Source organism: Podarcis raffonei, chromosome 4, assembly GCF_027172205.1.
Source record: "Podarcis raffonei isolate rPodRaf1 chromosome 4, rPodRaf1.pri, whole genome shotgun sequence".
Classification (NCBI taxonomy): domain Eukaryota; kingdom Metazoa; phylum Chordata; class Lepidosauria; order Squamata; family Lacertidae; genus Podarcis; species Podarcis raffonei.
In genome coordinates, this window is record NC_070605.1 from 85,822,638 (window position 1) to 85,845,540 (window position 22,903).

At 41.0% G+C, this 22,903-nt stretch overlaps 1 protein-coding gene across 9 annotated transcripts in view; it reads right to left on the bottom strand.

The window, feature by feature from the left end:
* The window catches only part of FARP1 (FERM, ARH/RhoGEF and pleckstrin domain protein 1), a 180,020-nt gene that overhangs the window by 57,425 nt on the left and 99,692 nt on the right, over positions 1 to 22,903 (bottom strand). For all 9 annotated transcript variants that reach the window (XM_053384517.1, XM_053384521.1, XM_053384518.1 and 6 more), the window contains exons 3-10: positions 16,246 to 16,350; positions 13,264 to 13,306; positions 10,520 to 10,598; positions 8,437 to 8,534; positions 6,967 to 7,081; positions 5,790 to 5,937; positions 5,189 to 5,284; positions 3,310 to 3,473 (exon numbers count right to left, since the gene is read on the bottom strand). In XM_053384517.1, the coding sequence (XP_053240492.1) occupies positions 3,310 to 3,473; positions 5,189 to 5,284; positions 5,790 to 5,937; positions 6,967 to 7,081; positions 8,437 to 8,534; positions 10,520 to 10,598; positions 13,264 to 13,306; positions 16,246 to 16,350 (848 nt within the window). The remainder of the gene's footprint in view (positions 1 to 3,309; positions 3,474 to 5,188; positions 5,285 to 5,789; positions 5,938 to 6,966; positions 7,082 to 8,436; positions 8,535 to 10,519; positions 10,599 to 13,263; positions 13,307 to 16,245; positions 16,351 to 22,903) is intronic.

Below are 22,903 nucleotides of genomic sequence, written 5' to 3' on the forward strand. Positions count from 1 at the left end.
GTTAAGAACAGTTTCAGGTTAAGTACAGACCTCCGGAACGAATTAAGTACTTAACCTGAGGTACCACTGTAGACTAAAGTTGCTACTTAAGACAAGAGGAACGACAAACATATGATCAAATACGATAAGTCAGACTATTGGTTGGCCCTTTTAGCCCAGAGTTAGCCAATGTGGTCCTCTCCAGATGTTGTGGAACACAAGTCCTATCAGCTCCAGCTATCATGGCAGAGATGACTGGAAGTTGTACTCCACAACATCTGGAGAGCATCACACTGGTGACACCTGACCAGCATCTAACTCTCCAAGGCCTCCTAGAACATCTTGCGGTGAGTGGCGTTGGCCTTCTGAGTGCAAGGCACCCAAGAAAAGCAACACATATTTTTACTCTCAGAAATGTTTATCTGAAGACTTTGGAGGTTGGGGCGGGGAGAGATATCTAGCATGAAATGAAATAGCCCCTAATTATTAAAGATGCTTCAGGCAGACTTTTACTACGAGTCTGAATAATTTCTAGGACATTCAGCGAGTAGTGTGTAGATCAGCATAAACGGCCACCGCAAATTACATGCTTGGGAAACTGCATCCCTCAGCTATCCTGAAAATAAGCATGAAAAGCTTGGTATGCAGAGGAAACATCACACAGAACTCAAGCGGTCGAGATAAATGGGAAAGGAACATATGTGATGAGCCACAGAGCTGAGACAGCAAAAGAAACAGAGCAAATCCCAATTCTGGTGCATTTCTCTCAATTTAACTTAATTTATCTAGGTCATAATGTAATTAAAAAAGGAACTGGAATATAAAAAGTGAATCTGGAAATAGCCACATATGGCAGGGGTCAGCAAACTTTTTCAGCAGGGGGCTGGTCCACTGTCCCTCAAACCTTGTGGGGGGCAAGACTATATTTTGAAGAGAGAGAAAAATGAACCAATTCCTATGCCCCACAAATAACCCGGAGATGCATTTTAAATAAAAGGACACATTCTACTCATGTAAAGACACACTGGTTCCGGGACAGTCTGAGGACCGGATTTAGAAGGCGATTGGGCCGGATCCAGCCCCCGGGCCTTAGTTTGCCTACCCATGACATACGGCATATAAACTCTCCTTGATAAATATAATAAATTTAAATCCCCACATTCCATCACCCGATTGAAGCTCAACTCTCAAAAGGAAGCCTAAACATATATATGAGAAGGAAATGGCTTTTTATGTAATGTAGTTGATAAATAAAACTTCCACAGAGATGCTTATGTTAATCTGTTGGAGTAAAACCAGTAAAATATTGCAGCACCCTTAATACTCTCCCCCCCGCAAAGCAATTCAGTATTATACAATAACAAGCAAACATGGATGAAATCATATTGTCATATAATCTTTGATAATGTGCTTAACAATATTCTGCCAACTGGGTGCCCTGTAGATGTTTTAGACTACAACTCCCACCACCCATGACAACTGGTCGTGCTGGCTGGGGCTGATGGGAACTGTAGTCAAAAACATCCAAAAACAGACCTGTGAAGGCTGTTTTATGACACACACTGTTGAAGACTGCAAGACAGTAAGATTTCACTCAGACACCGTAGAACCCGTCACAAAGCATTACACATCTTTCATTGTCAGATTTGATTAATTTTATCATTTATTTATTTACTGAGTTTCTTAACCCGGCTATTTTAAAAAATGATTGTATCTTTCTGCCAACTCAAAATCACTTTTCTATTATTTTCATATGTTCATCATTCTGCCTTCTCTGGTTCAAAACACATGGGTTATGTTTCAGGCACTTTATTGAGGACCAAAAATTTATTGCCAAATTCGCTCCGGTGGAATTTCTCCTTTTCCTACAACCGGGCAATTACAATGCCGACAGCTATTAGGAGGTATTATACTTTCTAATTTTGTCAAGTGAGCAGCAGTCACCTGGTTGCCTTTTACAGCCAATAATGTCCATGTGTAGGTGGTGGCCTACCTTTTTAATCACATCATAGCATTATCTCCTGTGCCTTTCACTTTGCTCAGCATCAGAATTTTCCTATCCGCTGCTGCCAAAACTGTGTCCCAATTCCTCTCCAAAAGTATCTCTGGTATCATATATTTGAGGTGCTAGCTTGGGTGTTCCCCTGGGTCAGTGCCTCCTTATGACTGGGACTCCATGAAATGAACATGATTTCCTAACAGGCCTCAGATATTTTGTTAATTATTATGCTGGTTCCAGGGTACAAGGCTACCCGCTTAGCTGAAGCTGGCTGTAGGGGAGACCACCTAGGAACATTATGTATGCCACCTTTATATTCCACGATGGGCTTTTTAAATTTAAGAAATAATTCCTCAGTATGGGCAACCCTTTGCAGGTATTCTCAGCATTTATTCACACTCAGAGACAACTGAAGGGCTATGATGCCTCACTGTCATAAACAACATCTACTTGATTCCAGAAAGAAGAGACAGAGAAATCACCAGGTGCATCTCAATGTCACTTTTAACCCCATCCGCAAATTTCTCAACATTTCCCTTCCCCTAGCATTCAATAAACCTTTCATCAAGCCAAGAATGACAAAAACTGGGCCTGATGTGCACTGTTAAACTGAACATTAAATTATAGGTGCTGCCATTTTTGATGTGGCTCTCTCTGTGTTCATGCACATACGCATTAGTACTCAGGAAGACAGAATACACGATGCCTTAATGAAGTCTACAGTCCTCAGTCCGAAACTGTTCAGTATAGAAATGTTAAGTGCAAGCTCAACCATGGAAAATAAACACAGAGGTACCTCGGGTTACAAACGCTTTAGATTACAGACTCCACTAACCCGGAAGTAGTACCTCAGGTTAAGAACTTTACCTCAGGCTGAGAACAGAAATCGCAGGGCGGGGGCGGCAAGGGGAGGCCCCATTAGCTAAAGTGGTACCTCAGGTTAAGAACGGTCCTCCGGAACGAATTAAGTTCGTAACCAGAGGTACCACTGTAAATTTCCCTATCTTTCAGTAATTCTGTCAATACATAATGCTCCTGCTCCAACAAACCATGGGTTGTGGCAATGGGAACTCACAACAAACTCAAGCACTCCCTTGTTTATTTCCTGTCTACGAACTTGGAGAGAGTTTTGTATGGAGCCTTTAAACTAGAGTTTCTGGGGTTGGATGTCAGGGAAGGAGGGAAGAGGATGTGCTCAAGTTTATTGCTTGTTTCCATTGCAACATACTATGGTTTGCTGGAGAACATTATGTCCGATCTGAGCCAGTACCTCAGGGTGGATGAGCACACTTTTCTCATGGATTACTGTAGCAAAGTAAAGTATATTTTACCTGAACCTAAAGGATGAACCTCTGGTAAAGAGAACAGGTTTAGGCTTTGGTTTAGGCTCCTCAAATAATCTGAAGAAGGCATGGTGCTCTACACAGATCTTCCAAAAGGCTTTGCAAAAATCCCGACTGGCCATCAGGAATTCTAGGGTGTCCTGGAAGGAACTCTGAAAGATAATGGTGGGAGATTTAACACTGGAAGGAGAGTGAACATCGTCCAAGCGCAAATGTGGACATTTCCCTCCACTTTCAACTACACCAACTTGTAAAAAAGGACATTTATATTGCATAAAATTAAAGCAAGCAATAACACTGATCCCTTTATTTTTAGGATTATTTATTTTACGAATGATATGGCTTTTGAATCTACTCAGCATCTACTATGCTTTTCTATACCATACAGTACCTAGACAGAAAAGGACCCTACTGGGAGGCTGAACTATTCATTTTGTTATGTAGAATGTAAAACAAGGCAGGTGGTTAGCTCAATTGGTTAGAGTGCAGTGCAAATAATGCCAAGGTCGCAGGTTTGATCCCTGTAAGGGCCAGCTGTATATTCCTGCATTGCAGAGGTTTAAACTAGACGATGCTCAAGGTTTCTTCCAACCCTATGATTGTATGATAATGGAACGTAACTTTCCTGAAAAGTCATTAGAATGGAATATTATGATGATCTCCACCTAAATAAACATGACTATCTGTTTCCCTAAAGTAATCATTTCTCTTGCTGACCCACTTCATCTGCCTCAAAGCATTTAATGCCAGCCTCAAAACATTCATTTTGTGAATGCTACAGGAGAAGTGACAGGCAATATTTTAGAATGGTGAGAGCTTCCTAAGTAATCATAGCTGACTGGAAACAAGAATCTGCTGAACTGTCAGTTCCTGATATTCAAATCTAAGAGATAAGACACTAGCTTCCACTCATGTGGTAGGACTGTACCATTTTGGACCACAGGTTTGGGGGACTCGCATGACTAAACAATTCTCCCACACAGAAAACTAGTTTTCAGGGTTCTAGCCAAGAACCCTCCTGACATCTAGTTTTTCCATGCAGATACATTTCTAATGAAGGCTTAAGTCCTCACCTGTAGTCTGAAGTGGCACAGCCCAAAATGCAGGTTTACCAGTTCAGTGAGAACTAGGACTAAGCCTAGTGAACAGAACAGCGTATTTGGAGGTAGTCAATTGTTACGTTATTCCCTAGGGAGATCACCAAAAGGGGAAAGGATAACATACACTGGAATCTGATAGGCAGAATCGGAGGCTGATATATAGTGACTTTCCAGGGCTTGACTTTCATAGCCAAGCTGAGATTTAAACCTGGATGTCATGGAGAGCAAGTAGAAGCCCTACAATATAGAAATAACAATAATAATTTATTAATGTGTCCTTTTTGTCTTAATGATGCTCCTTCTACGCTGGAGCGGCAATATTCTCTCATCTCACTTCCTACCTCTCCTCACCCTTCCCCCAATCCATTTTACCATCTTCATTGGCCCATTCCTTTCATATTTTACGACCTCTCCCATCAAGCCTCTTCTGAATTTACCATTTGTGGCCTATTTCCAAACCAGGGTACATTTTGTAAGAGGTACTACCGGCAACTGGTTTAATGGGGCAATTTGAGGGAAGAGGAACACCCAGAAAAGGGGTGTCCCAAATGAAGTCAGCAGCTGTCAGGGTGGGAAAAACAAATGTTCATTTCCTATGTCACAGTTCAGAGCCCACTGAATTGGGCAAGGTATAAGCTCACAACTTTATGCAGAGATAAAGGTGGTTTAAAGAATCCAGTATGAATAAGCTGAATGGAAATAATACATTTTATGTTTTCGTCAGGCATCTGCCACTTCAAATTGCCTTGCACATTCCAGAGACTTACGTTTGCATCTGGCCTCAACTTAATAAGAAAACGCTTTCTCTTAAAGCTCAGTTTTCGAACTTTAGCCCAGTTGAAGGCATTGATTTTGGTGTGACCCTGAATACGAAGAAGAACGGAAAAGAAAAGGTATGAATACGTTTCTTCCCCCAAAACAGGCATTCATTCATCTGCAAAATTAATTTTCAAAACTAACAAAAGGTGCAGTTCACTACACTCAAACTATTTTATTTTAGTCTGCCTGCTTAGCTGCCTAAAACAAATAAGGCAATTCCGCTTTCAGTGGCACAATAAAGGAAACTGAATATAATGACCTATTTCCACTTTCTGCTCAACTAGGCAATTATCAGTGCCAGCCTAACTACCATAGAGTTAGGTACCTTAAAGCCTTAGCTACCTTAAGGCTTTAACATCTAATAACTATCTGCAAGAGAACTATCTGCAATGGAGCAACTGCCCTAGGGCTTCCCCATGGAAGAAGCCATCTCTACACTGGCAAACAGTTACTATAGGGTACTAGCAGACTGGATCTCACAAGATAGCAGCTTTGAGCTGACTCCTTCTCATTTGCAGTCTAGACTGAACTACGATCAGAGCTTCTCACCTGAAACACCAGAATGCCTGTATGGGCAACTGCCAGGTTTATCTTAGTTCCTTCCCTGTCCTTGGCTGGATGCAATCGGATTCCGTACATTTCCAAACGACGGGCAATCTCAAGCAGCTGGAAATCTGATTCTGCTGGTGTCTGTCCACTGAAGGAATGATAATTGATTTTACACAGGACAAAGAAGGTTTAAAAGAACTGTTAGAGCTTTTCACGGCAGATGTTGTTTCCTGCTCAGACTTGCATACAAAGTCACTGTGAAACAGACCCTAGCACCAATTTGATGGTTTGAAAGACCTAGTACAAATAAATTTCATATCTATTGCACGTCCTTGCATGCTTTGTGACTATCTGCTGGAGCAACAACTGGTACACTAGATTGTGACCGCTCATATTTTAACCAGTCAAAGAGTAGTTTCAGGTGTACCAGTGAAGCAAAATGAAGACATGCAACCTTCTCACACTTCCTGTTCCTCTACAACACAACTTTGTGTATCTTCTCAAACCTGGAATCTCCCATTTAGGAAATGAACCATTTCCCAATGGTGATAAACAAGATTTCCCATTGGCAATTGAATACGATTTTGTTGTTGATGTTATAAATAAATTCTTCTCCCCCAAAAGGTGACAAGTTTATACTATACCCAAACACCCCTGTGAACTCCCAGAGAAAAGTTGAGCCATGGTTTGTTAAGTTTTCACACACACAAGTAGTTAAAACAACACAAAAGGTTTTGTGTGGCTCTATTCACAAACTGGATAAATAAATGTAAAAAATAAAACAAAAGAAGAAACGAGTAAGCTGAGGAAAAACAGAGACTCGCCTTCTTTCCTTTGTGTCCTACTCCAGAGTCTAGTTTTTGTGCTTTCTACTACACAGGTACTTATACATCAAACATTGTCTTTCTCCCTTTAATTTTTCATCAGACAAAACCACAAATTTTTCATCCCCAAAACCACTTCTGCGATGCCTTATTGGCATGCAAAACTTCCGTTCTTTCTGCTATTTGTTAACCCACCTCTGTCCTCTTTCTCTACTCTGTTATGAAGCCCTGTCTTCTCCTCATACCTTTCTGCTGGTTATCTTACGTTTATAAATCCTAAGGACAAATGTCCTGCTTTATAAGACAACAGCACTAAGAATGCCATTACTTAAGCATTAAATAGTAATACTTACATGTGATTACGATGAAATTCCATGATTTTGTCTTCTAATGCTTCTTGCTGAGGTATATACTTGTTCTTTGCTAAGTGTTCACGATCAATGGTTTCATCAAAATCCCCAATCTCAGCTAGGGAGAGGGGGGGGAAAGTGCACTCAAATAAGTGAAATGCATGAGGCAGCCTATCCCAATGCATGTTTATTTATCATTAAGCTCTACTGAGTTCAATGGGATGCACTCTTAAGTTGTTTGGATTCTTATTCTCGAGGTGGAACGAACAGAAAATCCTGAAAGATGCAGTGAGCAGTGAATAACAGAGCACTGTACTTGTGGTCCTGAACATTTCATGCAAAGGACTGAAAACAGGGAGGAAGGATACTGAGCTGTAGGGTCTGCTGTCAATTAGCAAGGATCCACTGGGATCAAACCACAGCAGTGAGATTTCTGAGGGTTCAGCAAATTACACAAGCTCCTCTTGAAAACATGCAGCCTTTTCCAGCATATCACAAAGCATGCTGTTCTTTACAGCTGCTTTTCTCAAAAGGCCTGTTTTTCTTCTGTTACAGGACTTCTGTGGGAATAGTAGATGGCAATGTGATGCCCAGAGTAGAAAATCCAGAGGGTGACACCCCAAATAGTGGTTAAACTATGATAATAAATGAAAGAATTGATAATTGGGTGCCTTGTGACAACAGCCCGACTTCTGCAGCCTCACCCTGTCCGCCGGTCTGCATTTCTATCCCTACAAGTTTCATCTTACTCGGATGACACATATGAGAAAGGACAGGGAAGATTTGGCACAGTAGATGATAACTAGTTAGAGATACTCTGGAGAGAAAATGCACTGAGAAATGCAGAAACTTTGATGAAGAAAAATAGTGGCATGTGGCTCTCACTGTAGTTCTCTTTCAGGCATTTTTGCTGGCACATGTCACATTTACACTAATGAGGAAAGACGTGTATAAGGTTCTAGTCACACATAGGAGAGCACAGAAAACCACACGCAGGCCCATCAAAACCATATGAAGGTAACCACAACAGAAAATGCCTCACAACAGATTCCACCATGAAATAGCTGCTAATCTGGCAGACAAATTGTGAAGGCAAATTCTACCTGCACTAACTGAAAGTGAATACTCTAAATCCCACCAGGGGTGTGTGTGTGTGTGTGTGTGTGTGTGTGTGTGTGTGTTATTTATTAATCCCATTTCAATTATACACATTCCAGCGGCAAAGAATATTGAAACAAGCAAATAGCAATTCCTTCCTGCTTCCATTTCGCCATAGTATTTTGAAACAACCTGAAGAAAATGGATGCTACTCAGATACTAGCCCAATGTATCTTTGTGAACATACATTTATGGATACGGCAACTGACCTTAATCTATTGAAAATGTATTCATAAGTCAGTATTCTCCCTGGGCAACAAGCACCTTATTCTTCAAAATGCAGGAAGGGTTTGGAGATGAGCAAGTTTTACTTACACTGTACGATGTGTGAGATTAAGAGAGCAGCACTGGTGTCGTTACAGGTTAGTCTTCCTTGTGCTAAATCCTGCTTTACCTGCAGTGCAAATAAGTACCTGAAAACACAAAAAGAAAAAGCAGTGGAGGAATGAAGATGGAGTGGCAAGGGCATCTGTGAAATCGAAATGTTAATTCATTACTTGATAACATGGGGAGATTTAGCAATGATCCCTTCCACTTCGCAAACAAGAGATAACTGCAGAATAATGTAGCGGTTGTACAGTCTTCATGGAATTAATTCTCACCTTTCAAATTATGGGTGTCTGAAATATAAACACTATCTGGATTTCCTGAACTTGCAACTAGCAAAACAACAATTGTCAGCAGAGTGCAGTGGTTGGACTAGGGCCTGGAGTCAAATCTCTGTTTAGTTTTGACATTCACAGGGCAACTTCAGGCCATTCACCACCCCTTAGCCTAAACTACCTCACAGGGCTGTTGTGAAGACAGAGCAGAACCATGTATCCCACTACAAGCTCCTGGGAGGAGTGGGGAGAGGCAAGACGGGTAATAAATAAATCTAGTTGTTGCAGGAATTTCACATTTTTAACCACCAAATGATATCCCCCCCCCCTTTAAAACAAACTCATAAGCTATGTAGGCTAACAATTGCACCAGAAAACATTATATCCTATTTATGTTGGATATAGGGCTTTTTTAAAAAAAGGAAAGAAAAAAGAAACAAAAACTCTACCACTGTTAGGTTGCAGTTTGGCTGCCTTATTAAACTAATCTTTAAAAAAAGAAAAAGTTTAGCATTGCATAAGAACGTGGCCACTCTCTCTGAAATTTCCACCACATTTTTCTTATTCAAAAAGCAAGTGAGAGCCATCTTCTCAGAAGAGGGTATCAGATTAGTCTGGTCTTTGATTTTTTAAAGAACCTGTGCTGCCCTATGTTCCATCTGCTAGTTTCTTCCAGAACTTTCAGGGGTTGCCTATACTTGAAAACCAGCATATTAAAAAAGCAAATGAATAAATGAATAACAACGAGTATTTTCCATTCACTCTTCTTCCTTTTAATATTTGCTCCAGGGCCTTGCCTGCTACTTAAGATAAGCTTCCAGGACTGTTGTTACCTGCCTTTATTGTCTTTCAGGAATATAAACAGTATTCTCCACCCATAATCCTACCACCACCACCCCCCCTTCTTAGTACGTGTTAGTTTAAGAAGCGGGAAATCATGGAGGGGGGGAAATCAGATCAAACAGAAAAAGTGATGCTAAAACTTCAGAGAGGTGCAGATAAGTAAGAGCAATTAAAATTACTAATATGCAATGATGGTTCAAAGGTCTATAGTACTGAAACTCAGCATTTGGCAGTAGTAGCAACTCGCTATAATGTTAGGAGAATTTGAAACAGTAAAACCCTCCCGCTAAAGTATGTCATTTACATATTCACTAGAGGTGCACACCCTGAAGATTATACAGTTATAATTCTGTACACACACAAAAACTCTCCCCCCCCCCAATTTTAAAATAGAAAACTCAATACAGAACTGGAATACAGAGAAGTGCAACTAAATTTGTAGGAGGAGGGAGATGTTTATACCTACAACTTGGGCCAGATACTGATTCCATGGTCTCTCGGAACTGGAGAGGACAAATAGGCACCAAAATATAGTGTGAAGACCAAAAGGTGCCCTATAGCCCTTGAACAGCCTTGCACATGAATTATATGTCTACAGCATGTGGGTGTCATGGAAACTGCAGTTACAATGGACAGCCCACACATTTACAGAGGCATCCAAAATGTCACTGAAAGCTGAAGCCACAAATGGCATCTTGCTACCAAACCAGGAAAGAAGAGGGCCAATCTGTTGAGGTCTCTAGGCCCTTTCCTTGCTATACCAGCCAATGGCCCCATCCAGATTAATGTCAGACGAGGCACTAGAATCCAATTCAAAATGAACTCCTAGCCCCGTCATAATCTGGTTTATTTTTTCTTTTCTTCATTCAGCAGTATATCTACATGCATGCTTCAAGTAGCTGTCAATCCCCTCCTTTAATGAGACACAAATGAAAATGGATGGCAGTACTGACCTTGTTAACTCCTCTTGCAGTTGAGCATGATCAGGCGGGAAGAATTTCACCACGAATTTTAGAATCACGTGCTTTGGCCCTAGGGGGAAGAAAAGGGGGGTGGGTGAGAAGAAACCTAAAATTCTGAATTAAGTAGTTTCCTCCTGCTCACACAAACACCTTTGTCTGAACTCAGGTGTGACTAGTACCCATCAACCACAATTACCATTGGACACCCATTCACTTTGAGCCAAGACTTATTTTGCCAAAGTAATAGCACAAAGACAGCTTTCAATGTTATTCTGATCCTTGCGGATCAGAATGGCCACTGACAAGTGTGTGCTGCTGTGTTAAGAACATAGAAAGTTGCCTTATACTGCCATTCTGTTGGTGCATCTTGCTCCCAAACCTGGTGCCCTTCCAGAACGCTTTTGATTACACTCCCATTAGTCCCAGCCAGAACAACTATTCTCCTTTCTTCACAAAATGACAATGAAGCAATCTCAGACCAGAACTCCAAGCCTGAAAGCCCTTTTATTTTTAATAAAACTAAAGGCAGTGTGGACATTTGTGCTCAGATGATCTCTACGTCCGCTGGCAACCGCATAATAAAACAATGGCTAATAGTGTTCCCCTTCCCTACACTTCTTCCATTTTGGTTGCCATTGCCTGATTAAATGCGGAAGCTGACCGACCCATGATGGTGTGAGTATCTCAAAATAATTTCTTTAGAACTATATCTAGGGTTGTTCAAACCTGGATTCCAAATGGGAAGGTGTTATCTCTGTAGCTGACACTGCAGAAAGCTATAGAAACTACGTGCTTCATGAAACCAATTTATTTGAAATATGCAGGCAGTTGCGAAATGTGGTGATTGTGCATAGGCTTCTTGAGCAGCCTGTAAGATCATATTCTTGCTACCAGTAACATACAACTCATGATTACTGCACTGTTGTGCAACTGTTACGCTTTATGTATGTTAAGAACACAATACTGGTTTGTGTTTTGAAAACTGCAGGGCCAGGTTTATCCCACCATACTGTCTTATGCATGTTTTTGTACTTTATGTTGTATTGTTGGTGCTGTTTATTTGTATGCAATTATATTGTTATACTGGGGGAAAAGAAAGGCCTCAATGAAGACGTGATTTTTAAAAAATACTCTTCCTTAAAGGAATAATTCACTACATGTGGGGAATGCTGGGTGTATGTGTGGGAACATTAACAAAATGCAACAACCGACAACTGAAGTGTATTCAGCCACCTCATCTGCAAAGGTAAGTTCTTAAGGACTGCAGACATAAATTCCAAAACTTGCCTAGCTTCTAACCTTCTTTCTGAAACCACCCCTTGTGACTTGCTGCAATGTTCTGAAGAAAGAGAGATGTGAGCAAGCACAGATGCACGGGAGTAAGCAAATGGTTTCAATCATTATAGCATATTCTTTTTCAAAGCCACATTGACAGGCTTTGAACCAGGAGAAACTAATTCAATATAAATTAATTCAAGGTGTAAGTCAGCATTCACGTCCATCTAGCCTGTTTTGCAACTGGCAAATAAAGCTGCCAGTGGCTATTGTCAGAACCTAATTTGGATAAGCAGTCTGCTGAAAAAATTCGTAAAGTTCTGCTAGAAAGGTAGCATATAAAACACTTCACCATCACAAAGTCAAAACAATACACGGCATTCGAAAGGAACTAGTAGTCCCCTGATCCAGTTCAAGTAAACTATGGTCTGTACTGTTAAGGGAAATGGTTTGATTTCCTGAAATGGGAATGTTTACTTATGTTGAATTGCCATGTATTTTTAGCTTGGGGTTTTTCCTTTGACAGTAGCTCTCATGCAACTGGCTGACAGTGAGAGAGGCATTCTATTCTGTTGTGACTGTTATTCCTGTAACTGTTGTTTGACTGTTTCTCTCTCTCTCTGTGTGTGAGGAGAATGGCTGCTGAGAGAGACTCTCAGGATACTGCTGAGGACAGTGTGTGTTAGTGTGATCTGTGTGTGCACACAAACACACCATGGACTGGATACCTTTCCCTGGATCTGTCCTGTATGTGTAGCGAGAGGTGAGAGTGCACCTTGTTTAGCTTGTCCTGCTTCCAACATTCCTGGACTTCCACATAGGGGTACAATATCTGAACAGGACCTGCATATATAAAGTCCAATTACTGTATACATACTCTGCATGCTCAGCAGCCCAGATACAATCTTGGCACTGACCATGCAATCAGGGCCTACACATGTTGAATTTTACATACATATGCCCTATCAGAATGCTACCACCTGAGCGTCCATGGAAGAAGGTGGGTAAAAAGAGATGTCATGCTCTTGCTCTCCACCAAATATTGGAAAGAGCTGAGTTGTTTATGGATTCACGCTTGTCTTATCTATATGAAGCAAACTGTCAGTACATACTTCTTCTTTTTAAAATTGTATTCATTTTTCTTTTTCATTCATTACCTACATCTCAATTTCTTAACAAATATTATATAGTCCTCCCCTCCAGGGCTTCCCCCAACTTCCGCTTCTGGTTTGTTTCTCTTTTCACCCACTTTGCTATCTCCTAACAGAAAAAGTTATTAATAACACATAACATCAAGCCTAAAAACCTAAAAATAAAAGTAGATACACTGTAATATTTCACTATTTTCTAAACATTTTCTAATACTAATAATGTGAATGTTTATTGAAATCCTGCCATCAAGTCTATTGACTTTCTTTGTTTCTGCAAATATAATATAAATGGTTCCCATTCTTACGTACTTCTGATCTGTTTCACGATAGGTTTCAAAAGATCCAACCATACCTAGGGGAAGGAGGGAGAAATGCACACGATCATCTCTGCAAATATAGCAAGAAATATAGCAACGCGGTGTAGACAACTAAATTATTTGATACAGCATGCAGCAGTCTTCACCACATTTTAACAGCCAGCCAGTCACCCAGCACACATTTTTCTGCTTTCAGATTCCTCTTTCTCTGCCAAGGGAAACTAAAAGCCTAAACCGCCATTAAACCTCAACCAAAGGGCCCTGAAGTGTATGTAACAAGAAGCATTCAAAAATTTAAAGACCATGGCAAAACCTCAACTAGTAGTGGAATGAACAGTCACAAAAACCTCCCACTGAAAAATGGGACAAGGCTGTTAAATTGCTTAATGCTGTGAGGGTGGTACAGCTGCTACTCTCCTGTAGCTCTATTCCATGCTTCTTAGGTAATTTGGGAATATAGAAAGCACACACAAAGGGTGAGGATCATGGGATAGTTAGACACCCAGAGTAGTGACCAAAGAGAAAAGCTAAATGATCTTATCCCTCCATTGTGGCTTCTGCCACTCTGATCAGTTCCTGGGCTGGTTGGCTTGCTGGTTGGCCAGTCAATTAGATGCATTACTTGCACAAGCTGGTTCTAGCCTTCCCTGTTGCAGGACGCAAGCAGAGAGCTGTGCCATTAAAATACTCATGGGGAAATATGACTATTAGTCATGATAGCTCTATGACTAAGGGGAAGTATGCCTTTGAACACCAGTCCTGGGGGCCGACTATCAGAGATGGATACTGCATCTGGTTGGTCACTGAGGAAAACAGCATGGGGCCTTTGGCTTGATAGAGCAGGGCTCTTACATGAATTCCTCTGCTATCAAAGTAGCATCCAAAAATTCCATAGGGAGAGTAGTAAACATGCAGCTTCCATAATATAAAGCCTATTTGACCTGAGCAACATTTGATGATGCTTCCACAAATTCCTGGTGCATGAATGAAAGTGTGGAAGAAAGCTGAACACACCTGGAAAGTTAAGATACAGGTGAAGCTTACCATCTTTACAAAACAGAGATAACAGGTTCAGTCTTTAATACTATGCAGTTACCAGGGAGTAAACCCCACTGAATTCAATGGGACTATCTTCTGAGCAGACATGCACAGGACTGTGATATCAGTAACATATCATATTAATAGAATATACATGCTTGGTTGGGTTTAGATGCAACTTTTATATCACAAACCAATACATGTCTACTCAGAAGTAAGTCACAGTAGCTTACTCCCAGATAAATAGGCATTGGGCTGCAGCATTAAATGAGCATGCATTTATTTAAAAATAAATAAATCTATAACATATGTTTCTTACAAAAAGAAAATTCACCTTTCTCCTGGAAATGAACTATTTTAAAAATAGGCTTTAGAAAGGAATACAGGTGACTCTTTAGGGAATAGTAAAGCCAAAAATCACATACAGTAAAAACCACACGGGGTTCCGCCTCCTTTCGCTTTTATTTTTTTTCAAACTTTGCAAAGTATGTAGTAAAGCTGAATGCGCCAAAGTTAAATGCGCATAAGCTGCGAGTTACCTGTACGCATATTTGTTAAGTGTGACCTTGAGCAGCTTTAAATTATGCAAAGGCAAAACTCATTTCCAGTGTCCTTGTTACAGAAGCATAGCCCCAGGAGCCGCATGTGAAGAAAACCCAAAAAAAACCTGAGAAATATTTAAATTATTCAGTCCCCCACCCCCATTTTTATATTATTAAAGAGCTAAAATAGCAATTTAACAAAGGCATTTTTCATTTCAAGGTTCTTTTCTTAAGCACATGAAAATGTATAAATAATTCCTTTGAGATGCAATTTGAAAAGCAAGCTTTTTTAAAAACCCTATTTTTGCTAGCCAATAAAAACCTTTAAAGCGCTGGTCATTTATTTGTTTGCAACATCTTAATGTTTGACGGCATTCCATTAACTCTACATCTTGTTTTTTTAGCTTCACATTTGGCACAGCGAAGAATGTTGTGCACCGCCAATTTCCTAAAGAAAATGAGTAACTAAGCTACAAATGACTGGGCATCCTGCACAGGAGGAGGTAACTGTGCCTTGTTATTTTTCGCACAGAGATTACAACTGGAAATGGGTAAGAAGCAACTCAGGTCAGAATCTCCTTGCCAGCAATATGTGAATTTATCCCAGTCAAAAGGGTAGTATAGGAAGCCATTGCCAAGCTACGATAGGTGGGCCAATCTTTCTAGCAATACTCTGCTAGCAGAGATAAACCAATGAATGGACAAAACAAATGCCATTTACTGGAACGCAGTTTGGACAAAGATATTGCAAATTATATGGAGACTATTCAACATTCATCATCTATGTATAAAGACAGCAGCTTTCTTGTTTTAACCAACTTTTTTTTTTTAAAAAAAACCCTTCTGATAGAGCTTATGATTCTGTTATGCTATTAACAACTCTGTACACAAATTACATGTTCACATGTAGTTCTGAAGTTAGCACTAAGTTAGCACTAAGGAGAGGGGCTTTTCTGCAGTGGTATCCCAACTCTGGAATACCCTCCCTAAAGAGGTAAAGTTAGTGCCAATCTTACAATATGTTTAAGCACCAGGTGATTTTTCTAACCATTAAAAAGGTTGTGCAGTGTGTCTGCTTTTACTTTCTATATTGTTCTGTTGCATCTCAGTATGCAATTTACTCTGAAGGCTCTTATTTGATTGTTTATGTACTCTGAATAATTTTATGTCTATTGTACACTACCCTAGTGCCTTCGGAAGACAGTTTAGAAATACTTTAAATAAATAAAATTTAAAAACTACACCCAGCTGCATATGCCCAATTTTGTTCTTCTTCTTCCAGTACCAGAATAAGAAAACTGGGAAGCATTTTAAATGCAACTGCTTGCAAGCCCACTCCCATGTTGTTGTTTTTACGCTGACAAAATATGCATATAAAATGCTTCTTCACATACCATGATCTTTTTATGATCCAGATACTCAAGGCCAAAATAGTCACCTTCAACAAGGTTCAGGTGAGTGCAGACTGCATCCAGCAAAACCTTCCCTGGTGCTCTTTGCTGTAATTAAAAACAATAAAAGGTTATACGCTGTACATCCACATGAAAAGAAAAATAAGTTATAGATCCAGTTTCCTCGGTGAGCACAAATCGCAATTAATTTATAGTTAGGTGTTCAATAGAAGGAAAAGCAGTAGCTATTTTTATTTGGATGCCAAAGTGTTGGGAGTACTGACTCAGTTGTGGATCTTTTTCTTATTTGTATTGTCGCAAGGATTGTTGGAACTGAGATGGGCAAGAACTGGCCCAGAACGCTCGTTATGTGTGCAACTTTTTTGTAACAAGCCACTCTGTGCTCAATATTCATTTCTGCACTTATTCTGATTATGCAAGGTAGATGGTTATTGTTAATAGGTTTGTATGGCCATTCTCAAAGTTCAGCTTGTAACCATTTCCACAAAACTGCACCGCCATTTTTCTTTACAAATCCGTATCTTAATAGTTTCAAAGCCACACCAGTCAAGCTTAATAAGATACACACACTGGACTGAAACGGAAGCGTCAACTTTCTGTTCTGCCTTCCCTCAAGTAGCAGAATAAATTATGCAAAACAGTAAAAACAGCAGAGTAACTACTACACTGTGGGAAAGAAGAAATGCAAATATGCTTAAACAAACCAGGATGCAAAATCCAAGTGTTATCTTCCAATGAATTTAGGAATCATTTTTGATCTGATTATGCATGCAGCCTTAAAAAGAATGAAAAATAAGGCCCACCACCACACCCAGCTCCTGCCGAAACACAACTTGTGTGTTCAGACCCAGAAACCTCCCCCCTAAATAAATTCACACTTGACTCAAATTTTGGTTTGGTTTATGGCAGAATTTAGGCCACAAATTTATTGATTACAAAATGTGATTGGTTACATAGGCTCTGGTTCGACTAGCTCCCTGCCATGCAGGTAGCACTGACCTAGGGTTCCAGCATAGGTCAGCCAAGGGTGAACATCTGGATAAGCGGAAAGCCAGGAATAGGCTAACTCCGCCACCCAAATGTCCCCCTGGACTCTGGCACGGGCACAACTCCCTCTCAGGGGTTGACCAAACCATCGAGTCCCTGGATTCCTTTAACAGAATACCCTTCACATAGGGATGGCGAGAGCGTTCTCCCATCCATATCACCTGAACCAGAGCCTATCCGCAACCTTACAAGTTGTGACAATTTGCTACGCAGCAGGCCAAACCCAAATGGCAACAGCCAATCAGCCAAGTGGGGGAAATTCCTGCTGTGCCCCTGTCCCAACGACAGACGACGGCATAGCAAGGTCAATCGCAAAATGCCCTAAAAGTAGGGAGAGGTGGGTGGGTGTTTTGAATGCCCGCGCCGAAAGAGGAAGCTCTGGGTCACATGCATGGGCATAAATAGGTCCCTCGAACTGTTTGGACTGCGTCCCATTGGCCAGATTGTACCCAGCTTCAAGGTACCTACCAATCGGGTGCTGTGGCTGTCCAATCGTACCCACCCACAACACAGGGTGTTGGTTTTCCAGGTCTCACCGCAATACTCTTTAAGGGAGGGCCCGATTTCTGCGCAGAAACAGGCAAGCAAATGGTAACTCAGGCTGGACCTGAGTTGTCTGTTCGTCCCTGTGCTGACGTCTCTGTGACCTAGGCAGCAAAGGTGACAGCAGCACCTCTGAACTGGACTGAGCACCTGACTTCTCCTGAGAGGATGGGCTGGGGTGTGCCCTTGCAATGCTGAGGAGCAGTACTGAGATGGAAGGTGAAGAGAGAAACAGGAGCTGGGGGTGAAGTGGGTGGGAAGAGCAGAGTGCTGGGGGACTACCCCAGGATCTGACTCACCCCTAACTCTCTGTGACGCACCCCATCCCCAACCCACAGAGTCCCTCTCCAGGGTCATCAGCCGTTTCAGGCTCGAGAAACTGTTGACCTTTCTGGCTTCAGATACATATTCCATTCAAGTGAGGGGAGTTAACAGTAAAATCCTATGCATGTTCACTCAGAAGAAAGTCCCACTGTGCTCAGTTGGGCTTAGTTTTTTTCCTACGTGTGTTTAGCGTTACCGCCTAAGTTATGTGTTCAGCATTCTTCATGTCTGCTAGTCACTTCCACTCTGCTCAGTCTCAGTCTCCCCCCCCCCCGATCCTGCCAAGCCTTGAACAAGGGTATTTATTCTTCTTTCATTAGAAAAAGCTCGGGGTCTCCAATAGCTTTAACATTTGCTTGACCCTAAAGAAGTTCTCAATCAATAAACAGATTATCTTCTTCTATGGTCAAGAACTGTGTGTTCCTCATTCTTTGAGATGACCTTTCAATAAGGAAGTGGTTGAAGGAGAAAAATGCTCAGCAATGTTTACAGAACCCATGTCCTGGAAGCTTTTTTTTTTTTAAATCCACTGCTTCTTTGAGCAAATTGATCCTTCTAATTTAAAGAGATTCTTCATCAGCCCAGTTAGACACTGCTATCAACACACAGTTTTTAATCCACCCCAAGTGATTTTGGATTATGATTTTGTAAGCAAAGTTTCTCATAGGCTACTGAATCCCTTGCACTCCAATAAAGCTCTAATAACAAAATAGAGGTTTCGTAGGGTTTCAAAGTATCCCAGTCAGCCATTTTTCTAAATGGAGATAAAATCAAATTTTATTTAATAACAAAATGGGATGCAGACATTAACATTGATTGGCTCCAAATATTTCATTACTTGTTCTTTCCACATTATCTGATACTTTTATCATTAATCACTGTGCTTTTTCTCTCACTGTGGAGTAATGTTCCTTTTCTTTTTCTTACCCCAAGCACAGAACCTTAAGAGTCGTCTTCAACACCTCTTTCTTTTTCTTCTTTTCTTCAGACTTTCCATACCTACTTTTTAAACATTACAAGTTCTTTCTTTCCTCAACGTTTGATTATTGCAATTCTCCCCTCCCCTAGTTTGTTTTTTTCTCTGCTTCATTACTGTTCAGATGCTACCAATGTGAAAGGTTCATTAATGGCACTCCCGACACACAGTTTAGCAACGGGTTTTCTATTAATCCAAGTGAAGAGAGGGCTGGGAGAATCAAGCCCAAACTCCATTCTTAATTCTACTACTCGGTTGGGTTTTTCTGAATCTCATTTTGATTACATTGATCATTTTATTGCACGTCCTACATTTGCTTCTCTTTGCTTGCTGGCTTCTATTTAACTTTGTACAGAATCTAGTTTTGAGGCAGTTTTGATTATTATTACTATCGTTCAATCACCTTTTTCAGGAATTACCTTGTCTGTAGAATCATTTTTAAATATAAAACACCAAATGTCTCTTGTTATTAGTAACTTGAGAATGAAAATCATTTGAAAGGAAACAAGTTTTGTTTGCTTATCTGCCCATGAGTGCGTTACATTTTTTTTAAAAAGTCCCAAGGAGTTTTTAACAATTTTGCTTAAAAATGAAAGTTGTATGTAATGAGAAGGGAGTTTTTCCTCTCTTCTCCTGAAACTTAAGAATTAATTTTCAGGTTGATGATAAATCAATCCAGTAGCCAGCATTTAGAAGTTCACAAACATGAATTCAATAACTGTGTTTTTCTCATGAAACTGGTCCAGGGAAGTAATATTGACTCTGGAAATGAAGGTCCCATTTAGCTATCATTAATAAAAGCTACTACAGTGGTATCTCTGGTTACTTATTTAATTTGTTCCGGAGGTCCATACTTAACCTGAAACTGTTCTTAACCTGAAGCACCACTTTAGCTAATGGGGCCTCCCGCTGCTGCCGGAGCACGATTTCTGTTCTCATCCTGAAGCAAAGTTCTTAACCTGAAGCACTATTTATGGGTTAGCAGAGTCTGTAACCTGAAGCGTATGTAACGTGAAGCGTATGTAACCCGAGGTACCACTGTACATATGTTTTTTAAAGCCAGCTAAGTTAGTGGCCTTTATAACATATTGCGTGTCGAGGTCCCGAGGGCCACCCCAATAACTCATACATCACACAGAATTTTTTGTTTAAGATTTTTGGCATAATTTTGGCCACAACTTTATTAACATTCAAATTTGTGAGTGGTTGCTTAGGCATTGGTTGCAACTATCTGCCCCCACCATGGGGGACAGACTGACATTCCGCACGATGCGAAAGTCAGAATAGGGGAATACATTTGGGGGTAGCGACGGAGCAGGGAACCTGCCCTCACCCCAAATGCAACCAGGAGCTCATTGCTATGGCCCGAGCCCCTTTGAGCAATAGTTAGCCCCCAATTCCTTTAACGGAATCCCTTGCAGCAGCAGCATTAGAGGGGCAGGCACTCAACCTACCAAGGGCAGGCACTCAACCACTACTCCTCAACCAACCAAACCATAAACCAATGCCTAACCGCAACCTTACAAGTTGTGACGATTTGCTACGCAGTAGGCAAAAACCAAATGGCCCCAGCCAATCAGCCAGATGGACAAAATTCCTACCGGGCCCCTGCCCCAAGAGCAGACGACCCCATGACAGGCATAGCAAGGTCAAAGCGAACAACCGGAATTCTAAGGGACGGACGGACGGGCAATCCGATGCACGGTCGAAAAGAGGAAGCCCTAGCCTCGTGCAAGGAGTTTTAGCATTTCTGGCTGTCAATCAACAAATGGCAACATTAACTTCATCCCAACAACAAGGGAAGCCCCAATCGCATCAGTGGCCAACGATCAATTAGCCCGCCCCCAACTTTGGAGTGTCCTGGCGGCCCCCACTGCAACACGTGCTCTCCATGAAGGAGAACACGCTTTGTGGGAATGGATCTCATGGTCAAAGAGTAAATCTTGAAAACATCTTGCCATTATTTTGAAGTAACATGCAATTCAAATGAACAAGCAACTCTCTGAATGCAACCAACCGGAGGTGATCCAGCATGCTAAGTCAGTGTGTGAGTTTGTGTGCACACACAGAGGACTTTTTCTATGTAATAGAACTCACAGACCCCTGAAGTGTCCCTATTTTCCAGGGACTGTCCTGGATTTACAGAAGCCTTCCCGGTTTCTGATTTGATCCTGGAATGTCTTGCTTTTCCTTAGGACATCCCTATTTTCGTCAGAGAAATGTCGGAGCATATGCAACTCACGAGCAAAGGAGATAACTAACCATGCAACCTTTAGAAGACATCTGAAGGCAGCCCTCGCTAGGGAAGTTTTTTTTAATGTTTAATGCTTTATTATGTTTTTATGTATGTTGAAAGTTGCCCAGAGTGGCTGGGGCAACCCAGTCAGTTGGGTGGGGTATAATATTATTATTATTTTGGAACAGGGCATCCTTATTTTCATTGGTGAAATGTTGGAGAGTAGGAACTCACTGATGTGGAGTACCATCACCGTTTCTTTTGCTATCCATGGCAGCCATTTTGTGTTGGTACCCACAGCACTTCTATCAATGTATGAGTACTGGCACCTCATTTATTTATTTTTTAAGCACTGTGTGTATACTCAGAAACACCTGAGCTACTTACAAAGCAATCTCTCTCTCTTTTTCTCTCTCTCTCTCGTGTGTGTGTGTGTGTGTGTGTGTGTGTAGAAGGGGAGTTTGTTATCACTAATGGCTTATACATTACAAGGAAGTAAGGAACAAAGCTTGACAGAGGTCATTTTGATGTACCTTATAGAAGTAAAGGTATCATCATAAGCTAAACTACTGACAATTTTTTGTCTTTAATGGTACCTCCAAAATTGGCACCTGAGGCAAGATGCCTAACCTGTTAGATGGTACTAAAACAAGTACAATGAGGTTATGCAGCAACACATAAAGTGGTACTTGTGTATCCCAACAGCAGTGAAATTTGTTAAGCTCTAGGAGGCCACCTGCATAATTTCACCAAGTCTAATTTTTAAATGATATATACCGGTATATATTTTTCAAATGGCTAATTTCATAACGGGTGTATGAAGTTAAACAAAGAACTGGCATTATTTCTTCCCCACCCCCTTTTGCAAGTACTGAATGAAGTGCATCTCCCCCCCCCCCAAAGCCTCCAAGCTATTCAAAAGCACACTGTGTCCCTTGTTTCTTCGCAGGGGTTGAAACGAGGTTCAGAATGCTCATTAAAAGTACTTCAGATTGAATTTCATAGTCCACAATTTCTGCAGAGCAGCATAATAGTACCATTCAGATTAGTTTAGCTATGCAGCAAACACTGCGTAATGAGGTATTGGCAAACTCCACCCCTCCACACTCCTGCCCCCAAGATGTGCCTCCAAAGTTGGAAGGGAGAAAAGGGCCAGTTTTACCACCATGCATTCATTTTATAGAGAGTTTGCGACTTGACAGCATGCTCACAAATAATCTCTGCAGGTTTTGGTGTTAACCTTTTTTCCCCTCTAATGCCTGAATTTTTCCTTTATTCAATTTTATTATCAAACAACCCTTTACTGAATTCATCAATACATAACTCTAATCAAATTATCAATGGAAGTAGAAGGGAATTTACGGTCATAGTTCTATAGCTACAGACAGACACTGTGCAGATAACCTGACAGCCACTGAAAGCAGCTGCCGCCATGTGACTCCTGCTCCTCTCTCTCCCCTCCCGTGTTAACAACCAGTAAGTAAATAAGTACCATGATGCGATGTCCCTGTCTG